Source organism: Anomalospiza imberbis, chromosome 2, assembly GCF_031753505.1.
Source record: "Anomalospiza imberbis isolate Cuckoo-Finch-1a 21T00152 chromosome 2, ASM3175350v1, whole genome shotgun sequence".
Taxonomy (NCBI): Eukaryota; Metazoa; Chordata; class Aves; order Passeriformes; family Viduidae; genus Anomalospiza; species Anomalospiza imberbis.
The window spans coordinates 64482998-64506009 of record NC_089682.1 but is presented as its reverse complement, the minus strand read 5'-3'; the positions used below and the strand labels follow the sequence as shown (position 1 = coordinate 64506009).

The window sequence follows — 23012 nt, the reverse complement described above, 5'->3', positions numbered from 1 at the left end:
GTAAGCATTAACTCTAGAGAGTGCATTTCGGATTGTTGTGGAATTAAAACTTTGTTTCATTTTGAAATATTTACCTCTAAGAAGCTCTTGATTAAAAAAAAAAAGATGGGAAAAGTGTAACTAAAACATTTGCATAATTTAATTTCTAAAGTTGTTTGATTTCATAAGTAGTTTTACTCTAATCTGCTGATGTGAAAGATTCCTCATTAATCTGTAGCTGGATTAAGTTATAAACCTGCCATGTAATCCTGGCTGCTGATTTCAAATGTTTTGTAAAATTTCAACTTGGACATATTAATTTCAAAGAGAGAAATTGAGATGCTATTCCCAAAACCCAATATATTTTTCTAATCTTCTATTAGAACACAATGAAACAGAAGGCTCTGATTGTTCTCTGCAAAGTTAATTTACTTCTTTTTAACAGCTTCAGCTCCCACTTTCCCACTCAATCAAATGAGGAAAACAATAATTGTTACCAAAGGCCAAGAAGTTGTCATTGAGTGCAAGCCAGAAGCCTCTCCAAAGCCAACTATCACTTGGAAGAAAGGCGACAAAGTGTTAAGGGAGAATAAGAGGTCAGAAGTCTGTTTGGTAAACTAAAATTTTGTTTGCATGTTGAATTCTGTGATATGATATGAAAATGCAGCAAGTGGCAAGAACATGCTGAACATTAGCCTGAGTATGGCATAATTATCTTGTCAAGCTGATTTGTTAGACTGTAGTGACTTTATAATTACCACAATATTGAAATGAAAAACTTTAACATTGTTCAGAGATGCAGAGATGTGAAAAGGTATTGTTATTTTGTGGGGTTTTGTCTCTATTTTCTGTTATTAATTTCAAAAACCTTTCAATTATTCTGTAGAGGTACTACAAATTTAGCATATGAAAGTATCAAAAGCATAAAGGCTGAGGTATTCAGGAAGACATAAAATGTGCTTATTCATTTGAAATAGTTTTAATAAGGCAGATTTACAGCTTGATCACAATGGAAGTCTATGTAAGAATAGCTTTAAAATGATTCAGAGAAGGAAAATATAATTCCATTATAGGATTTAATTATACTGGTAATTTCTGTACTCAGCAGCACATGTGTTTAACAGATTATGCTTGATTAAGTAAGTTCTGTCCAGCTTTGTATGGTAAAAGTAGTTTAAGCGTTGCAGGTTAAATGCTAAATGTAATTGCACTTTACAAGATTGCTTATCTGTACACTGGAATAGTTTTGCTACTCTGCACATGGTCTTTAAGTACAAAGAGCAATCTTTTCCTCTTTCTGGTAATGTGGTGTGTGAATGAAGTAATTTAAAATGACTTGTGTAGTATAGTCAGAAAGATAAAATCAAGCCCTCCTTTTGTTGAATTTTTACAACACTGAGGGAAGCAGTAGAGTGCATCTGTCCTCATTAGCTGCCAAAGGTATTGTTCAAGTGTGCTGTATTTTCATCTCATGACATTTGTTTTGTTCTGAGAAGGAAAAATGGGTAATTTTTTGTACCATATTGAATTTTTTTTTGTTGAGTGGGAAAGAGCAAAGCAGCATTATATGCAACATTTTACTAACAGGAGTGAGTTGTATCATTTGTATTGACAATATGACAGATTCATATTACAAAGGAGTTGAAAATATCAAATATTATGACACTGATGTCTCTATGCTCTACCTACACACTTGATACTTTTCATTACATGACCTTTTCCTCTCATCTCCACAAAAGTCACTATGGTTTCTCTGATCATCACATGTAAATCACATTTTAATCCAAAACCAGTAAAATATTTTAGTGATTATTTTAGGTCTGTCCAAACATAGACTAACACTGAAGTTAAAATCTTACAAAAATAGATTTGGAGTTTCATTTTTTGGTATTTGTAGCTTTTGACTCTTGCTTGTTTCGACAGAGGCTGGAACAAGAAATGATGAAACATGGAAAATGAAAAGCTGGTTGCACTGTTTCAAATATTTGAAAGAAGAGGGTTGCATTCAAGCTAATTTTTTAGTCAGCTGTTCAAGGATTATCTTGTGTCATTCACAGCAGTTTCCCTGCATCTATTGTTTATAGAAGGGTGGGCATGAGAGGAATGTCAGTTTCAAGTGAATTAAGCTCTGTCTCTATAGAGTATACTTTAAATAAAAATAATACAGTCTCTTTAAGAGAAGGTGAGAAAGCCTACTGGGGTTTGTGAAAGGAAGTGTAAATCAATGAAGATAATATGGTGTTTCCATACTTTGGGCATTCTAAGAAGGAAGGAACTCTGTTAAAAATTTTTAAGGAATTAGCTGACATTGTAAACATATCAGTATACTTTAAAAATGGGCTTTCTTCATAGTCTGCTGATAAAAATCCCAGAAAAAAAAAAAAAAAAGACAAACAATTAGGAGCTGTAATCTGATGAGTTTCCATGGACTATTAAATCCTTAGAGATTAAAAAATGATAATTAATTTTAAAAATTGCAAAAAAAATAGCAACATTTTGGTTAAGTAATAAGGAAGGCAAGAACTGAAAAGCATAATGTATTTTCTTCTTTTCTGTCACAGTTTTTTTTCCTCTTCTAAAGTGCATCTATCAAGTGTACATTGTGTTTAAATTTTGTGAAGTCTATGAGCCTAGAAAAGGATTTTGATCCTTTTAGTAACATCAATAAAAGAGAGACCTTCGCTTCCAAAGCAAAGAAAAAAATTCACTTGAACAGTCGGTCTGATATTATCTATTCCATGTTTCCAAACTCTGTTGCCCCTAAGGTGTTTTTTATACAACAAAAGCTGGCTGACAGAAATACCTCCAGCAACATTTCCATAGGTAACTGAAGAGAAGGCTGCTTGTTCCTGTGGGACTTGTGGCTGGGTACAGTCCTCACTGCAGCCAGACCTTGTCTCAAGCTCCTGGAATTTAATGCAGTCTGAAAGCCTCAAAAGTTTCTGATTCATTGGAAAGCCATGTATATGGGCACATAACTGTGGAAAGCCTTCATTAGCTTCATTTCTTGGTCTCTTTTACCTTCAAACAAATTATCCAGTTCAAGCCCTTCAAATTCATAGGATAGCTATTATAAGCTTGATCCCCAGAAATCATTTTGAGCAGCCAAGTAATTTGATTCCTCTTGGAAAGCATCTGCATATTGTAACAGGGTTTTTCAACTGAGTTCCAAATGAGTAGCAAGTCTATGACATAGGGCCAAAAAAATTAGGATATTCAGTTCTGTCTCTTATCTGCTGATAAAAAGCACGGCTATGAGTTTTACAATCTCAAAATATATTAAATCTGATTAAATTACTCTTATAAAAAGATGGTTATTTAATAAAGTTTCCAAAGTGTTTGCAATTCATTCTATTAACCAGAGATAAAGATCTAGAACTGATGCAAAAGAAATTAAACAAAATATATGATATTGGAGATCTTTTATGCAGAAGACTAGAACTTCCAAAGATCAAGGCATAGTCTGTGAAGCTTATTGATACAAGACATTTAATGATCAGCATTTGAATGGATTTCAAGTCTCTTTCATATATCGTTATCTCAGTGAGTCATTAATACATTCAATCAAAGATAATTTCATCTGCAATTTCACCTAACAGTTAAAGGAAGGGAATTGTTTTACTTCTATTTTGGAATTAAAATACAGCTGAGCACAGCACCAATGTCAATGGTGTAGCTATAGAACATATTTAAGCTGCATATTTTCATTAATCATCTCACAATAGTTAAAATTTGTAGCTACCTTTCCTAACAACTTGTATCTGTTGTCTCATAGCCTGGTAGATGATTGTGTCTCATTTATGGCAAGCTATGATAATGTATGCTCTGGTTATTGACTTGAACAATAGTTCCATTGATAAGAACTTGCAAAGAGCTTGGGAATCTTTTTGTCCATAAGTAGTATTGGTTTTATAGAAAAGGGAATTATTTTGGGATCAAAGTCTGAAATAAAGTTCTTGATTTGATTTTTAGTAAACAGTTTGGTTGGAACTTTGCTTTAGAATCTAAACAGGAGGAATTAGGCCCTTGGGCAAGAGTTCAGTGACCAAAATATATTTTCGTGAAGTTTCTGAAGTAATTCAATCAGATACTTCCTAAAGTGTAATCAAACCATCACTTATTACTTTAGGATCGAGTTCTAAACAAGACCCAGCCCATTCAGACCACAAAGCCATCCAGAAGCCTGTTCATAATTAAGCATTTTTTAACTTACATATCAAAATAAAAGAAACCAACAAAAGTGATGTTTTGTAAACAGTAAATGTTATAATGTACACTAGAATGGACTGGAATTCGGTGTCAGTTGCACCAATATAAATCATGAGTTCTACTAACAAAGCTAAGGATTAAATTGAGGACAACCATTTTTTAAATTTTTTTTCAGTTCTTGTGTTCAAACATCAGGTGTTTTAAAATGATTTAAAACTGTATAAATTTTTGTGAGCCATTACTCCATGATCTGTAATCTCTTTTTCTTCACTTTCAAAGAAACTTTCTTTTCTTGTCTAGATTGCGTTATAGTGGTGATTACAGGTGATGTTTAAACAGATACACCTGAAAACTCAAAAAGTTTTGAAAAGTCTTATAAGTCCTTGTTCATCTGTTTTTGTGCTTTCCGGTAGAACTAAATTATTCTCCTCATTAAACTTATATTAAATTTTTACTCAAGCTCATTATTTCCATTACATATCCATTAATTATAGTTAAAATAAAATAATTTGAAAGCAATCTAGGAGTGAAAATGTTCTATTTAGTCCCTATTTTTTCTTCTTTATTAAGACTACCAAGTAAAAATAATAATACTAATAGTACTACTACTAATAATAATATTTTTTTAAATCGCAGTTTAACCAAAAAATGTGTCACTGAGGAAGAAAGCACAGGTTAACCAACAAATCAGTAACTGGGGAGCAGGACTTTTCTAGTCCCTATTCTGTGCTGCTTTATTTTGTCTTTGTTCTTTTCCTTTTGAAGCTTCTCAAATTATAATGCTGTGTTTGTTTTACACTGTAATTTGTGTGCAGATTGATATTTAATCTAAAAAAAAAATAGGGATGACCTAATACCTATGTATTCATTAGTAATGTAGTTCTGTGTTTATGGATTTTATACTTTCCGTATGGTGCAGTGGCACGGTCTAAGCTTTCTCCTTCACCTCACAGAACAAACTGTGCAGAAAAACATTAACAGTCTCTGAAGGTCAGATTCATCACAGATCACCAAGAGCACAACGGTGCCAGTCTCTCTGTGGCCACCGTGTAATTGCTCATATTGATCCACCTATGCCCCAGATTAATTTTTGCTGAAGACCTAAATACACTAAGCCTTTCTGTAGGGAAAATAAATGGTAGCAAAACTCCACCTGCCACTTCAAATCAGTCACTTTTCCTATGGTGCAATTAGCTTCTTTTGTTCCACTTACTTTTGAAGTTCTTACATAAGATGAGAAAACTTGGTATGTTAAGCAGCAGAAGGAATTACAGATATTTTGAAAGTAATAGTCTGGGTTTCGCCAGGACACAAATTTCAACATCTCTATTCTTGCAATACACAGTCACAGTGGTAATTTTATTGATTGCAAGTGGGTAAAAACTTTTTCCTTTTTTTCTGAATGACATAAAAGAATTACAGAAGAGCAGTGAGTGGCATGGAATTCTGGATAGCACCTGGTCCTCTCCCAAGATCAGAGCAGGGTAAGCTAGAACAGATTGCTTAAGGTCATATTTAGTCAGGTTTTGAGCAACTCCAAGGAGGAAAACACTGCAGCCCATCTGGAAAATTTGTTCCTACTAGAGTTAAGCACCCCTACAGTAAAACAAAACAAAACAAAGCACAAAACCAAAAAAATTCAAACAAACAAAAAAACCCATTTTAATATTTAAATGGAATTGAAGTTTACATGGTCACAGGGCACCACTGAGAAGCATCTAACTACATCTGCTTGCTTGATTCCTTCAGAGTGTATGCATCCATTGATCGGTGACTTTAAGAGCTGGGAGTCTCCAATCTCTAATAAATATGGCCATATAATGAGTTTCTATCAATGCTTCTTCCATGACGCATTAAATTCTCCATTCAGATCTGTGCCAAACCTGCCTGGCCACCAAAACTCATAAAATGGAGACGTCACTTCCCGGTACAAAACCTGCCCACTTACAAAGTTACTCTCTGCTTGCCATATTCTTCATTTACTGTGTGTCTGCCCTGAGGTAGTTGGGATGGATTTGAGGCCACGGAGAGGCCTGTAGAGGCTGTACATTGAACAACAAAGTACTAGATACTAATAGCAAGTGTTCTGACAGTTATTCCCTTAATATTACAAATAAAATTAGTGGATACTGAAAATAGGGAGATATGGATATTTGTGAAGTTACTGGACATTAAAAATATGGAGAATTATTTATGAGGAAACTTTGTCTTCTGTGGGTACAAAATTGCAAATACATTGACCTGTGAAAACAGGAGAACACTAAACAGTGCTCATTAGGTGAGAATCATTGTCTATAGGTGTTAAATTTAGAATAAAGACCCTGGAGGGGACAAAGTGTTCAAGCTTCATGTAACAATACATGAAGGAGTGAATTGATGCTGCTGAAGTTCTGCCTTGAACTAAACTCGCTTTATTTTGCTTTCTTTCAGTTTTGTTTCCCTAACATTCAGCAGCTGTAAAAGAAGTCAGAGAAAAGAAAGAGGAGAAAGGGATCTTTACAGGGACATTAAATTCCAAATACAAATATTACACAAAGACACAGAGAAATCTGATGCTATTGCTTTTTGCCTACCTTCAAGTCAATACTGGAATCTTTGAACTACAGAAGTATCTGTCCTGTATGCGTAGATTGTTTCATCTATTAATATGTCCTACTTTGCTATGTAATTATTGGAAACACATAGAGCACTTTAATCTAAAAATATCATCATTCAAAACCTTAGTAATAGACATGTTTTTATAGTCTTCTGGTCTCTCAAACTCCTTCATTTTCAGTTTTGACAGGTTCTTAGTACAGTTTTTCTCTTCACTGTACTGTATTTAAGGATCTGTCAATGTTTCCATTCCAAGTTCCTATTTTAATAGTTTTCAAGCTAAATTACATTGGAAAAAAATCAAAGGAAAAGAAGGGTGTCTCAGAGCAGTAGCAAGAAAAAGATTGGGTTTGTAGGCAAAATTTGTATTCAGTTTTGTAAAGTGCTTTGCTTTGTACATGTTTTGCTATGCTTTTGAATATGAACAGGTAGCATAGGTATATATTATATATTTTCTTCATAATCATGGTGGTAGTTTTCCAAAAGAATTTCAGTTCCACCTAACTGTGGTTTGTATCATTTCTTTGAACTGAAAACTATGGACTGTGAAGGCAAAAGAAAGTATATATATAAAATGGATAGAAAATTATTCTGAATAATATTTTTCTTTGCCCATTGGTCCCTGAACTAGTCTCAAGTTGTTCTTGGCACAAGCGTTCTTGTATTTGTGCTATGAGCCACACAGACAGCAGAGTAGTTCAGCCTACTACCATTCCAGTTTTTCATAAGAAAAGAACATCCTTTATTTCCTTATAGTAATGAAATATCTTTAGAGTTAATCCAACTACAGGGGCAATTTGTTAAGCAGTTTGAAGATTATACTCTGTGCCCCCAGTTAAATATCCAAAGAAAATGACTATTTGTAGGTTTGAATGAGTTTAACAAATAACATTTCCCGTGGAATATAAAAAATTTATTCTTTTGTATCCCAGTAAATTATTATCTACGAGATCCTACATGACTTCTCTGAACTGTCTTTCTTCCCAGGAATGGTATTCAAGACAATGTGTTTTATTATTTGTCATTAATACAGCACGTTATACACAGGGCTTCATATCCAGCTGTGTAGGCACAGATGACTCTTTTTAGGGAAATAAGTCTTGATTCAAATCAGAAGTATATGTTTAGGTAACAGTGCATTGAAGTCTACATTTTAGAAAAACATACTCTTCTTCACACATTGGCTTGATATTTGAAGAGTTCCACCACATCTTACCAATTTTCAATTCAAGAAGAATTTATTTGTGTGAAGATAGATACACAGTTCCCTACAATAACCCTGCTGCCACCCAGCTGCTTTGGCTGCTTACATAATTACTCTTTAATATCCATCAGGCACATGTGGGTGTTTTGGACCTCTTCAGGAACCTACAGATTGGACACTAATACTTGAGGAGGTGAGTCCCACTCTGTGGGACCTTGCTTTTTTAGTATTTCCATGAAACTGCATTTCCCTTTTTTTGACTCAGTTACTGAAGTGTGAGTATCCCATATATAGTCCATAGCCCTAATTAAAAGACAAAGTTGAAAAGCTCAACCATTTTAAGTTGCTGACAACACAAGGTGTTTGATCTTCTATTTCTTGAATATCTGCTGACAACTAATTATCATTTGAGCAAAAAGTTAATTAATTTTGATTTTAACTATGATTCATTTCTCTGTTGTTGTTATAAATGGCTGCCAATTTGCTCACCACACAGGTAGAATATGACAAGTCATCAGTGGCCTAAAGGTTTTTCTTTGCTTAAGGCTCTTCAAACTCTGACTTTCAGCATTGTTTGTCCTTAAAAGAAACTTCATCTAAAAATCTTGGGAATATTAACACTTAAATTCGTGCTACCAACTCATCCACAGATTCCCAAGGGGAAATTTAATGATGGAAAAGTAGTGAAGAAAGAAAACACCCAGGACATTAGGAATGAGAAGATTCGTGACAGAAACTCTAATCTTCCTGAGAGAGCTCTGCAAGTCACTTCTTTTCAATTTTTGCATAAATAATGGTCTAATTTATCTGTGGCAGGCTCATAATGGGAATTAGAGAGTTGGTTATAAAGTAGAAAAGGGAAACAATGTTAACTTTGACTACATAGTAAAAACAAATGGCAAGATCATCCCTTGACAAAAGGAGTCTGTTCCAAAGTAGTATTGTTTCACTAACGGAGCATATTACATGAGTTTTTAGAACATAATGATTTGGCCACACACCTAAACGACTCTCAGTCTTCACTCGTGTTTTCTTACAGAGAACATGATTAAGGGAACAGTCCAGTACCCAGAAATATTAAATGTTACGTGCTTTGTGAAATTTAGGCAAGAGACTTTCTTTTCTGTATCTATGTGTGCAGTTTGATGTGGTTTCAGTGACAAACTGCCAAAATTTCCATCCCTCATCTCAGGCCTCTTACTTTACAGTGAAAAGATTCAGGAATCCAATTCAGGTGGAAAATAGCCCCTTTATTTCCCCTAAGCTTTGTTGCCTGGATTTTTTTTTTTTTTTTTCAGATGACTCCCTTGTCAGCAGGTTCTACAGATGCAGTCATGCCTGTGCCAGAGCAGCCCAGGAAGGACTGGATTCATGAGCCATGGACTGGGAGAGGTGGTCACAGCAGAGTCCAGGACAGCACACACATCCAGTCTCTCATTCTTCTGCCTATACATGCTGTGCACCAGTTAGGGCAGATGATTTACCCACACAAGTACATGAAAGGCTGCCTTGTAATCCCATCTGGGATTCCACTGGGATGCAATCAGATTAGCTATTCAGCAGTTAGTCCCTGGCTGGATTTTAACCTCCCTCAAGTGGCTATCCCACGTAGTCCCTAAGCATTTTAGGAGTTTCAGCAAGTCCTGCTAAGCTGTCTGCATGCTGCCACTGTGTTTTAAAGGCTAACATCATTGAATGGATGAAAGCATTTCTGTGATAGCTGACTTCACTGTGTGGAGGGAATATGCCTATTTATTTTCCTGGTGGAGAAATAATCCTTGTATAAATGGTACAGCACATGGGAGTCTTAGATCAGCCAGAATCTCTGGGCATTATCACTGAATTAGTCACAAGAAAAGTAATAATTTCTATGGCTCAGTGACATGTAACCATACAGCAATAAACTGTTTCAAGGCTCTAGTAACCAAGTCAATTTTTAAATTAGAAAGAAGCAGAATGTGAAAGAAACTCCCAAGGCATTGTGGGAAAGTGTTAACATGAATCCAGATATTTTGGATTGAAAAATTTTGTCAGACTCTAGAATATGAGCATGTATTTCAATAATATATTTTAATTTATAGCACATATTGCATTTTGAGTGATGTTTAATATTTTTTAAATCTACCAGTCAGCATCCATGATCTGTGTGGAGGCTACAAAGATCTTATACACATGGATGTCAGAATTCATTTTGCACTGGAAAATCGCCTTTACAGGGAATATTCTTCCTTATCTGTCGTAAGTCTAAAATAATTAGGGTGGTTTTTCAATAGACTATCATCTATTGCATCTAGATTTAATGTAGATGCAATAGCTTTGCAGCTATATTGTGAAATTTATTCTTAAATTTCAAAATTAAAGAGGAATTTTTGTTGCCTTTGGCATCTTCTCTTGCATTATGTTCTGACACTCTCCAGTCTGTCAGTCTCAGAAATCAACGGAATCTTAGTATTTACGTGCTTCTCCCAGAGAAGGAGAATAAGTTTATACATATTTTTTAAAATTATATATATTTTGCAGAAAGTTAAATTTTATGCAGAAACTTTAAAAAAAGATTCATTCTTTAGAAAAAAAAGTATGGTGGAAACTTGTTTTCTAATGGCATTAATAAAAAAATAATTACAGTAGTTTAGAAAACTGTGCTACAATTAATCCACATAGTCATGATAGAAGATAATGACTCTCGCAAGACTGATGTTCTTCAGGTGTCTGCCTAACTTTATGAAAATACTTCAATCCATAAATGACCATAGATTTACTATTCAATCAGCAGTCTCACTGGTGTATTTCTAAGATATTTTCAGATATTTTCAATATCTGGCAATGAAACTATATTTTATCCAGCAAAAAGACGCTCTAGGTCAAAACAAGGGATATGTGTCCTGTTTGCATTTTACATACTTTCAATTATTGTAGAACCTCAGTCACAGCTGTTGTCAAGGCTCAGATTTGCTTCACTGTGAAAAATAGACACCATATTTCCTCATGAAATTTTTATGCCATTTTATCTATAAAGAAAGCCAAAGCATTCATTTTTTAAGTAATATGAAAATTAGTATCACAAATCAGTATCACACTATTACCGATCACAGGTTACATTCCTTGTCTTTTAACAGTATCAGTCTCATGCTCTCATTTGGACAAGAGGTTAATTGAAAATAATTTTAAATGTAATGTTTCTCCCTAGTAAATCATAGCGAGTAGGCAAGAATTTGACAATATTTATGAAAAACAACATAAGTGATCTATCACTGCTTTTAAATTGTAAATTCACTTACCACTGGGAAAGACACTATCTCTAACAAGATTTAGTTTTGTATAACATGAATTTCACAATGGCATATTACCAGTAACAGTGAAAATCAAATTACACTGATATTAGTGACTTCCATGTAAGTAGATTTTCTACATATATATATATCTGAGATTCCTGTATTTCTCATTTTTCTTTTCAATGGCTGTATACAGCTATTCCCTGTACATCAAATAAATGAAAGACAGAAAAAAAACAATCATAAATGTAATTGACACAAGAAGCTTAAAAATATACTGAGGCTTCTTTTTAGTAGACTAGCCTTGAAAAAGCAAGCAGTTGAGGCATTTGATACTTGTGAAGGCTTTTAATGAGCATTCCTCAACCTTGCCCTTCACTTCCACTTTCCTCTAGCTAAATACTTTTAAAAGTTATTTCTCCAGTTTCTGGTTTTCAAATTTAACAAGTAAGAGCTTCTAAGTTAATTAATATGCCATTTAAGTCCAATTATTAAAAAATATTTAGTAAAATTAACACCAACATTAATATCTGTAGCACTTCACTGAACTTAATATACTAGTAGGCTTTTTTTTTTTCCTGCCACATCTCTGTACAGTCACTAATGTGATTTTGTATGTGTGCTCACTGACTATTATCTGTCTGCCTATGTTCACAGCAGACATAATAAGCCTAGGGGTGGGAAATGCATCATTGAAATTTTACCAAAGTGTCATTAAATTAACTGTGCCAAAATAATTGAAACATATTTAAAGCATTTTAAATTTGGAGGTTTTAGATAATAACTCAGGAAAATGTATGAGAAAATTTTGTTATATTCATTTGTATGTGTGACTTGAGATCACATTGAGCTAATTTCCCTCATTGCACAGTCTGAAAAGTGATGATATGGTATGTACCAATGTAAAAAGGGGATACGGTGTGATAGAAGTATGGTTATGTTGGAATCAGAACAGGCACATTCTGAAGTTGCTAAGTGTTTGATGTAGCTTCCAGAAACTTTCCAGTTTTAGAAAGTTCTCAAACCATTGAGCAGAATGAACTTTCATGACCCCTTGTTTTTGTTAGTTTTGTAGGAGTGACCTCTTTCAATGTTCCCAGATCTATGTATTACTTATTCTTTGACAAGAACAACTGTTCAAAGGAATCTCTCGGACTTTTGTCTGTAACTGTTTATTAATCTCATATTTTTACCCTGGTATTTTGCAATTTCATACACTTTTCACTTTCATCCTCAAAAATTTTCTCAACTCTTCATTATGTACAGCAGCTACATTACCCCAAGAACATCTGCTGGTGTAGTACATTTGTCAGTACTAAGCTAAGTCACATATACTAAGTGGTATTTTTTTTTCTTTTTTTAGGAAACCCTTCTTCCCATGGAACATTAATTCTTCATGATTTTTAGTTTAGAGCTGAAAAGGTTTTCTGTAGCTTGACTGCAAAGTTATCATTATCCAAAAATTAATCAGTATTTCTTTTATGTCTAGCAAAAATTTAGACAGTTCTCCTCACAATAAAAATTGCAAAAAATAGGTTCCAAATTAGAAAGAGCCCAAATAAGCCTACAAATAGTCTCAGCCTATTTTGATAATTCTTTATCCTTCCTATCTACAGAAATGAACATTGTTGTGGCTTAACCCCAGCCGGCAGCCCCACTCAGCTACTCACTCACTCCCCCACCAGCAGGATCAGGGAGAGAAACAGAAGAGTAAAAGCCACAGAACTGATGGATTGAGGTAAAGACAGTTTACCAGGGAAAGCAAATCCAAAACATAGCTCTATGCTACCCATTATAAAAAAATTATCTCTATTACATTCAAAACCAGCACAAAATCCATAAATTTCTTGGACTCATTGACAACTTCTATTTTTCTGATATATTACTACACCACTTTGAAACACTTTACTTTTTACTCTTTTATTGTCAGCAATTTTTTAAAGCTTCCTTTCTCTGACTCTGGTACCTCTTTGCTCTGAATGGATCCCAATCCAAAGTCCAAATCATTTGCAGTCATCAGTTCAAAGCAAAATGTTTCGGAACTAGTCAGTTAAAAAAAAAAAATTTTTTTTTTTTTTTCAATTGGTCTTTCTTTTTCTTTCTTTTATTTTGTATTGTTCTCTTACATTGCACTGCTCCTGGAAAGCATGCTTATTAAAGAATAATTGAGATTGGATTCAATTTCTGGAAGCCATCTAGTCCAACACTACATCCAAAACTGAACTACCTGCATCATGTTTCTCAGAAGTTTGTCCAGGCCAGTCTTGAATATCTCCATGAAGGGAGATTCTACAACCTGTCTTGTCAACTTATTACAGTGTTTGGACACTTTCACAGTATGTTTGCTTCTTGATATGTTGCCACATATTCTAATTTGTATCTGTTGTCTCTTATTTTTTGTATCCTCATTTCCAGCTCTTTCTTCCCCATGTTCTCCAATAGATAGATATACTCAGGAGAAACTAAAAAAAAAAAAAAAAAAAAAATCTAAAAATCTATCCTTAGCTTTCTTTTCTCCAGGCTGAAGAAAAAATTTGCCCCAGCATCTACTCATTTGTCATGTACTTTTACCCCACAAACATCTCTGTGTATTTCTTCTGGACTGAATCTAGTATATCAAAGTAATCAACGTGTCAGATACAATCCCAAGAGAAAAAGTGCCAAATAGAGGGACACAAGTGCTGCTCTGAACCTGCCAGATGCCTTTTACTAGTGCTGAAAGGCATTGGCCTTTTTGCTGCAGGGACTCATTGCTGACTCATGTTCAGCTTGGTGTCAACCAAGATCCTAGGTCTTTCTCTGCAGACCTGCTTTTAGCTAGTCATGCTAAAGCTCTTCTTTACAGATTTAGAACTTTATAAAAATTCCAAGGTTTGTCTCAGTCCATTTCTCCACCTGCTGAGTCCATCTGAATGACAATCATGCTCTGCAGCACATCTATCTCCCTCTCCATTTGGTATCATTTGTGAACTTTCTGCATGCAGTCCTTGCCATTGTACATGACATTTATAGGACCAGTAAACAGCAGCAGCCCCTCTATAGGACTGTAAGGAATGTCAGCTAGTAACCAGCCACCAGCTGAATTTTATATCACTGAGTATAGACTTTTGAAATAGAGTGTAACCTATTCATTCCACAGACCCGCACAAAGTAGGTGCCATTACACAAACGCTTGGCCCAGGATCAGCTGGCCTTGATGCCTTCTCTAATGAGTATTCCTCATCCTCAGCTGCTCCCAGGGCACTCTGCCTGTCCTGAAGTTACAGATCTACAGGAGTAAATGACCTACAGGCCAAGATTTAGGAAGACTGCTGTTTCCTGGAATCACACGTTTCAAGTCTTCCCCATCTTGAGAGTTTCCATCTACTCTTCCTTCGAGTGCAGTTTCTATCTGACCCTCACTTCTTATTTCACAAAGTCTGGGCTTTTGTCTCTTCAGGGTCTCTAAGAACAGCCTGTCAATCCCCTGTGTGCCCTCTCTGATGTCCCACAGTCCACATGCACTAACAACTCCTGGGTCTGTGGCAGCGGCTCTGCAGCCTGACAGGTATATGGGTGCCTCCCAGCACCAGCCAAAGAGGTGCTCAGGTCAGTTCTTGACAGCAGTCAGCTGAAGACAGAAGCACAGGCTGTCTCTAAGCAGAAAACAACCAAGACAAGCCTCCTCTTTGCTGAAGGAAGCAAAAGTCTGGAAGACAATCCTTACCAACAGCAAACCACCAGTAAATGCCAGATAAAGCTCTCAAAAACAGATTGGAACTGTAGCAGTAACAGCTAGTTCTCATTTGCTGTGCTTTGGGAACTGTGTTTGCCCTATAGATGATTTTTTGATTGCCTATTTATATTTTCTCATTTGGGATGGGAACATTTTCTCAACCTGTTTTTTCTCAACACTTTCCTGGTCACTTCATTTTATGTCCACCTCATATTTATAAAGAAAAGATAAGTTTTTTTAAAAATCAACTTTTATAATTACCCCATATTATAAATCCAAGCTAAACAAAGATTTTATAATTATTTAATCAGAGGAGAAAAGAAAGAATTCATTTTACTGTAAGTGAGTGATAACTCAGTTTTAGGGAGGGTTAGTAGGATGATATATGGATCACCTGAAGCTTGAATCTGCATCAGGCAGGTTTGTGCAAGGTCGTGATTGCTCTACAGCAGGCTGAGGGAAGAGCCAAACGTGATTCTGGGATAGGAAGACCCTGTATTGCAGCATTGGTGACATGCATCATCTTGGATTTCTCTCTTCATAAATGGCATAATACTCAGGGACTCACTTCTGGTTGAAATATGGGTCCACTTCAACTCTAAAATTGCTTATACTGTAAGCAAATTTTCCAACAAATAAAGTTTTAAAAGTATCAACATTGATGTACCTTTAATTTACCTTAGAATTTAAGTGGATTCAGAAGAAATTATGCTAAGCAGTTCAGACTTCATGACTGACATCTCTGTAGCTTCAGACTAATTTTTGACAACTTATCTCCTTGTTTAAGGATTTCTCCTTATTCTCCTTTTTCTGATTTCATGCATCACTAAGCTCTGAAAAATTCCTGTCTCGGAGCAAAATATGCACTAATTTTGCTCTGACAACCTTGTAATGGGAATTCTAATATTTACTACTTTTTTATTTTCTGGGTAAGAAAGAAGGGAAGTTAAAGACCCCCTGTGATGACATTACCTGAGTTATATGACAAGAGGTTCTGTTTTTCACTGTTATGTGTTTAAGCCAATTAGGAATACCCTGTACTATGTACTTCATCTCTGCACTGAATACCTTTCAGATGTAAGCAGTATTTCTGGGGACTTAAAATTCCTAGTACTTCAGGTGCTAAGTTCAGCATTCAGGAAGATATATCAACCGAAGTTTTTATCACAAGATTCCCCTTAGTAGTGAATTTATCTTGAATCAGTTTTTGAACACTTCCTCACTTTTACATGCAAGGCACAGTGCATTGTAGTTGTGTTGTTGTGTTTTGTTTGGCATTTTCATTCTGTGCCTCTACTCAAGATCAAGGCCCACACAATAGCTCTTTGTTGTCCACTGATTACCCACTCAGGGATATCTTACATCCTTTTTGATATTCCATTAATACACAACATTTCTAAACTCTAATGTCAGCTTAAAAGACTCACGCAATTCAGACTACTGAATTTAAGCACACGTGCTTTTTCCTTTAAGACATTATTCCTGCTTGATGCTTGACTTCTGCATTATGGCTCAACTGCACTTGCATGTGGCACTGAGATAAAAGCATAAGTAAAAGAAAATATAATCCAGATTTCATGCTGAAGAGAATCCCCTGTGTCTAATACAAAGTCCTATAAAAGGAAATACTTGCAACCACAGCAGTAAATGGATCCTTATTTATTAAAATTCATTTATTCCTTAGCAAGGGACTTCCTGTTCGCCTGAATATAATTTGCCCTAACATTAATGAAAAAAATTGTCACTGTAAAAACATAATGTTGAAAAGAACTAATTCAGACACTTCCAACAGGACCCCAGAGTGTAGGGAACTGTGTAATAAAACTGACTATACACTGGTTGGATAATAAAACCAGGAGCACTGTTCACTTAAAGATCATATCCTCAATTTTTTTAACTTTAAATTCTGCAGATAATAAATTTTAATTTAACCCTGTCTAGTACTTTCTCCTTACGTGTGTGTTGATTTCTGTATGCATGTGCTTTTTCTGTTGGAGTTTTTTTCTTTTTTTTTTTAATGTATATAATTTTCTTCTACGAATGAGTTATCATTTTAGGAAATAAGACAGAAAAAATTGAAAAAAGAGTTCTACCAAATTATTGGAGCTAAACTCACCCATGGGATTTTTTTTTAAGATTGTTACATGGCATTTCATTTACTGCCATTCACACAGGTTTGTGAACAGATGAAAAGCATATTGCCTATATTCTTAAGTACTGAACTTGTGGCACCATGTTTTTTGCCCTGTCATCCATTTGGGCTAAAAATTGCACAAATGGTGCAGCAATAGGTAGCTCTACCTTGCTGATAGCTTCTCTCCAGATTACTACACAGGAGTTCTGTTACCCTTTCCAGCTCATTAGTTATGTAAAGAAACAAAAACTATGTTTCTGTTTACCTTGACACATCACTTGAATTCATTTTCAGATGACCAATCTTCAGTTGTGTTTCTTTCCATGGACAGCTTGTTTCTATTCAGAGTCCAAACACGTTCCTTAGTAGTACATACAGCAAATATCTCTCAGGTCAACTGAGTAAAGCCAAAGGATAACTTTGTGTATTATCTCCAGGTGGTTATTCACAATAACATTCTTTTTCATACATTTATTTATTCTGTTAATCATTATTTTAAGAACATTAAGTGAGAAAGTACTGTAGTTTAGAGACTTCATCTTGTTTACTTTCAAATGATCCAAACAGCTGTTCTTTCTCCCTATTTTAAGTGCCTATGTAATGCATCCTTTATTTCAGGCCGTAACAAAGTGTAGTTTATCTTTCTCTATATTAGCTTCCCTACATATAACCCTTTTTCTAATTTCTGTATTAATTTTCAAGCTGTTTATTTACCTGGTTTATTTCTGGCACCCTTTCCCAGAAATATTTTTCCCTTTACCTGAGAAACAAATTCCTTACAATTTTTTTATCTTTAACTAAATTTTAAAAATCTCATTCTACATTCCAGTCCTTTGTCTAGTGAGTAGTTTCCCAAGGTTTCATCTGTAATCAAGTCACTGAGCTTCTACCTTTTTTCTCAAGTCCAGTATCCAGGAACAATGTTGGAAAAAAGAGTCAGTTTTCCATCATGTTCAGGAATACCTCCATTAACCATTTAGCATTTATTATTCAATCCATGCTATAGTCTCCAACTGTGACATGATTTTAGGAGGCATTTTCTCATTTGCCTCATTTGCCTATCATATTTCAAAGATATCTTCCCAAACCCAAATCTGAAACTTCCTGCAATTCTTTCAGACTTACAGACTTCCTTAACTGATCAAACTGAAAGAAGTCAGATCCAAGGAGTCGATTCATTTTAAATATCATGTGTAATATTTTCAGAACCGAGGTATTACCAGAACATTGAATTTACAGTTAATTTTCTCTCTATTTTGGGCTTCTCAGCAATTCTTAAAGTATCCTGAACCATGGTGTGATTAACAAAGGTTCCAGTGAGGAGGCTGCAATCAGACACTGCCTCATCAGCCCAATCTGGGAAGTGCTAGGTTAAGAGAAGGACTGAAGAAGAATTTGAAGGGAAGGGACACAGACAATTATGTTAAAATTCTGCTTAACTTGTATCTGGAAGCCAGAAGAAAATCAGGCAAATACCTTCCTAATGTAGAGGAAAGTATCAAAATTTTATAATTAATTGTACCTTAAAAGCATGTGAAAAAGTAAATGACGAAATTACTGTCATACATTGAACTAGCTGAGCCTTTGTTTTAATATAAAATAAACAGTTTAATTACAGAAAAAACTGAAGCATTTCACTTGTAATATTACAAACATCAAGGTTTACATTAATATTTCCACAATACACACTTCAAGCAAGAAAATGAGCAAAAGGTAAAAAACTCTAGAGATTGGTCAAGAACAGCTCTGCCAACAAAAAAAGTGGTTCTTAAGTGAACAAAACGTGCAGGAAAATGCACTCAGCTTTAAAACTCTTGATTCAGGACTTCAAAAGCATTTTCCTTTCTCCTTAAATATAGAGGACAGGAACTTCTTGTTGCAGATTGTGGCTTAATGCTTTTTAGTATGATGTTGAAACCTTGTTAGAAAAAAAGAAACACCTGCCATGCTTTTAATGCACATTCTGAAGCTTAGAAATTTCTCTGCAGCTGCTTTCATTATCATAGCAGGGTGATTGGAAAAATGAGCATCGATGCCCCAGGTTCTTAACAGCACTCCGTGGATCTCTGCAGTAGATTTCTCTGCAGTGCTATTATCCATGTACTGTTAACTTAGATTTTGCACTTAGCAAGTGGAGAATTTTGATCAATAGGAGGGATTCTACTCAAGGGACTCTGGGTAGGCATTAAAATTACTGAAGCAACTAAATGAAGTCTCAAGGAGTCTTGACAAATTACCAGCTGCTGCTCCTGTCACATTCTTAGCAGTAAACTGGCTGTGAGCAGAGAACTGCACCAGAAATGGATAAAACATGAAACAGTTAAAGCACTGCAAGGTGGCACCTTTTTCATTTTGTAAGATGTATCAATTTCCCAGTAAAAGATTCATAGGCTGAGCCCAGAACATGATGAAGAACCTTAAATGTCTCACTGAACATTATGTAAGTTGATTATTTTTAGCATTTAGAACTATCACAGAGGATTTCTATCCCAGGTCTATACAGAGAAAAAAAATCTTATATTTAAATGAATGTAAATAATTCACAATTATGAGACAAAGAACAAATAAGGTGAAAATTGAATTCAGGTAAAATCAGATGATCACAAATGCTAAAGAGCCACCTTGCTTGTCATTACATGAGTTTGTTAACTTTCAACCAAAAAGTATTGAGCAAAACCTGGTTGAACTATTTATAGTCCTTTCACTTCATCCTCTAGCAACTGAAATAGGATCAACAATTTCATAATTCAAACAGAGGCAGAAAATTGGATGGAAAGGAACAAATAAAATTGCATTTGTTCCTTCCCAAGAAATTATTTTTAGATATAACGATTCAGCTTTCAAAAATGTGCAAATAACACGTTTGCTATCAATGTTGCCTTTGTATCCATTGTGCTAGGCACTGCTCAAGCACATGCAGTTCCCATGTGAGGAAGCACGTTGGTACAGTGAATGATGTTTATGTAAGCAGGTTTTTTAGTTTGTGGACAAAATGCAATTTATTATTTAAAATCCAGAAGTCAAGATGAAAAGTTTATGCTTTCTGCATAGAAAAGTTGGCACTGTGAGTTTGTCCCAGGACACATTGCTAGTCATGAGACACCAAATACTGCACATAGTAGCATTAGTGAGATATGTCAATATGACACATGAAAACAATAGAAATATTTTCTCTGATGTATGTCAAAGCTCTCATCAGATCCTTTTTAAATTATAAACACTGTTCACAGAATAGGACAGGAGTTGATATGCCCATCTTTAAGTAAGAGGATATAAATACCTTTCTCAGTTAAATTTACAATTCAGAAAAAGTATATCTAAATCATTGTAAGCGAAACTAATTTTCTACTACAGGAAAAAAATTAATTCCCTTTGTTTATAAATAGCAGCTTCAAAAACTGCATTTAATGAAATTTCTACAGACTGACTTGATCACTATGGAATATCTTCATAGATTGTGATTTATAGACAGGCAAAGGGTCATGGGAACCGTTTACCACATTAAGGTGATATGTGAGAAAATTTGATTGGTAGACAAGATCTGAGGCCAAATTATGCCCTGAAAAACAGATGGGTTGTGAATAGGAGCTGTGTGAAACAAACTAGCAGAAAAATGAGGCTGTAACCTGGCCTGTGCAGTACCCAGGATTGAGTCATATAATGCTTCCTCTTTCAAACTACAAACGTAGAAGCAAACGAAACTCATAGATGTTTTACAATACACAAACCACTATATTGGCCAGTCATGTCCCTGGTCACAAGGTTTCTAGTATTTTCTGTCTCCACTAAATCATTTCAGGGAGACTGCCTACTAACTGGTGTTTTTTAATGTTGAGTTGTTATTCTTCCCTTTCTCATCTAATTTACAGATTTCTCACATTTTCAGCTGTCATTCCCTTGTTTTACAAGTGTATGTGGTTTTACACCAGTTGCTTAAAAAGCTGGGACTTGATTTGCAGTACAGGCAACTAAAGAATTTGATTGCTAATAGCTTCCTGAGTAATTGCTTTCAGTAGATGTTTTACAAGGCTTTATTTTCAACCCTTTTCCTGTTCAAGAGAACATAGGTAATTAAATTTGACACTTCTGTCATGACACTGCATGTCTAATGTATCATGCAGGAAAAGCCAGAGGGAGTCTGCAGACTGTGTCGTTCCTACATGCAATTCAGAAACACATCAAGTTTTCACACTGTTTTGAGATGATTCTGTGAGCGTTGTGCATGTTGTAGATAAAGCCATCTCATTTTCATTGCCTCCAGTGTCCTTTTCTCTCTTCCTCTCCTTCTGCAAACCCCACAAATTTCCCTCCTCTTCTCTTCATCAAATTCTTTTGGAAACTGGTATATTTCAGCATTTTTTCATGGGTAAATCTCCCATTACAATAAAAACAACATTGCTGGGACTTCTGTCATGCACACTGAAACTGCATTGTCCTTGGTACTCTGTGGATGTAGAAGTTGATTTTGCCCAATCTTTTCTCTAAAATTTAGGAAAACACACTGTATTGTTTTCATTACCTGACTTTTATGGTTTTGTAGGGAATTTTATCAGACAGTAATTTTTCCGACCCTTAAACTATTTGATATGATTTTGAATATTAATTTTTTTAATGACAAGCAAAAGTAACATTAAAAAATGTTTATACATATTTACATAGTATCACTTTTATATAAACAGTTTCTAACATTAAGGATCCTTAAATATTTGTTCATAGAATTTCTTTTTCTAGGTACTTGCAAGTATAAGTCAATATTTATTTACCTGCACTGAAGGTTGTGTCTGTGAAATACAGATCTCAGTTTATTTTAATGTCAGCAAGCTGTATTATCTCCAGTCTTAAATGCAGAAAGTATAAACATCAGATTCAACAAAGTCATTTGGTATAAATCCCTTTCTAATAATGAAGCACATTTTACTTTGAGAAGAGACCTTCACAGAGTTTTGATTTTAGAATAAAAACTCTGCCAACCAATGTAAGCAATTATTTTTAACATTTATTTTCTGATATTTTTCAACATTTCTATAAAATAAATACATTTATTTTTACTTGCTTTTCTTCACAGATGACAGATAGCTAATGCCTGATTTATAGCAATTTATTTTAATTAATTCTGAACACCTGCAACCTGTAATTGATTTGGCACTGATATAAATTTCCTGACTCCAATACATCTATTACACTGCCTTCAATGGTATTCAACTTTTCCTTTAGATATAGTGGCTTACCTTAGTCAGGAATTAATTGATTATATTCTTGCTGTTTAAATTCTTTTCATTTGTAGTTCCTTCCTTCTCTTGGTTCAAAAGACTGAGTACAACCACAAGATAAAATTATGCTACTATTTGCACAACCATCATCCTACTTAAGTGGAGATTTAATATCTGGGGACTGAATTGGGTATGTTTATTTTAGGGTTCAGACTACTTCTAGGCACTGAGCCAACTTCATCACTAAAGAATCATAGCCTGCTGGGCATTAAAGAAAAATAAATCTTTCAGCTTTTAATATATTTGATTTTAATTGGTGTTTTTTAAAAGGAGAATATTTTGATAGTACTGCTACCGCCTTCCAATTATCTTCAATTTTTTTCCTATGTCCTGCCAGTTTCAGGCTCAATATGTTTAATTTCCTCAATTTTCTAATTGGAACAGGATAGAAGTATTTCTAAGATGTTAAGCTGTACAGTTCTGATCTTTAGTGGAGAAAACCTGTGATGTGATCCCCATTTGGAGTAATGAGGATAAGGTTTCTCTAAGATCCCTGACCTCAACAATTACTGAGGATAACTCTGTCAACCACATTCAGGAGAATGACCAAAAAATATAGAACTAATTAAAATTGCCACAACACTGTCTTCTAAGGATACAAATTTTTTAACTACAGAGAAAAGCCTCTACAGGA

General features: G+C 34.8%; 1 protein-coding gene across 4 annotated transcripts in view; it reads left to right on the top strand.

Moving 5' to 3' along the window:
* The window catches only part of CNTN5 (contactin 5), a 601944-nt gene that overhangs the window by 484881 nt on the left and 94051 nt on the right, over positions 1–23012 (top strand). For all 4 annotated transcript variants that reach the window (XM_068181456.1, XM_068181453.1, XM_068181454.1 and 1 more), the window contains exon 12: positions 425–575. In XM_068181456.1, the coding sequence (XP_068037557.1) occupies positions 425–575 (151 nt within the window). The remainder of the gene's footprint in view (positions 1–424; positions 576–23012) is intronic.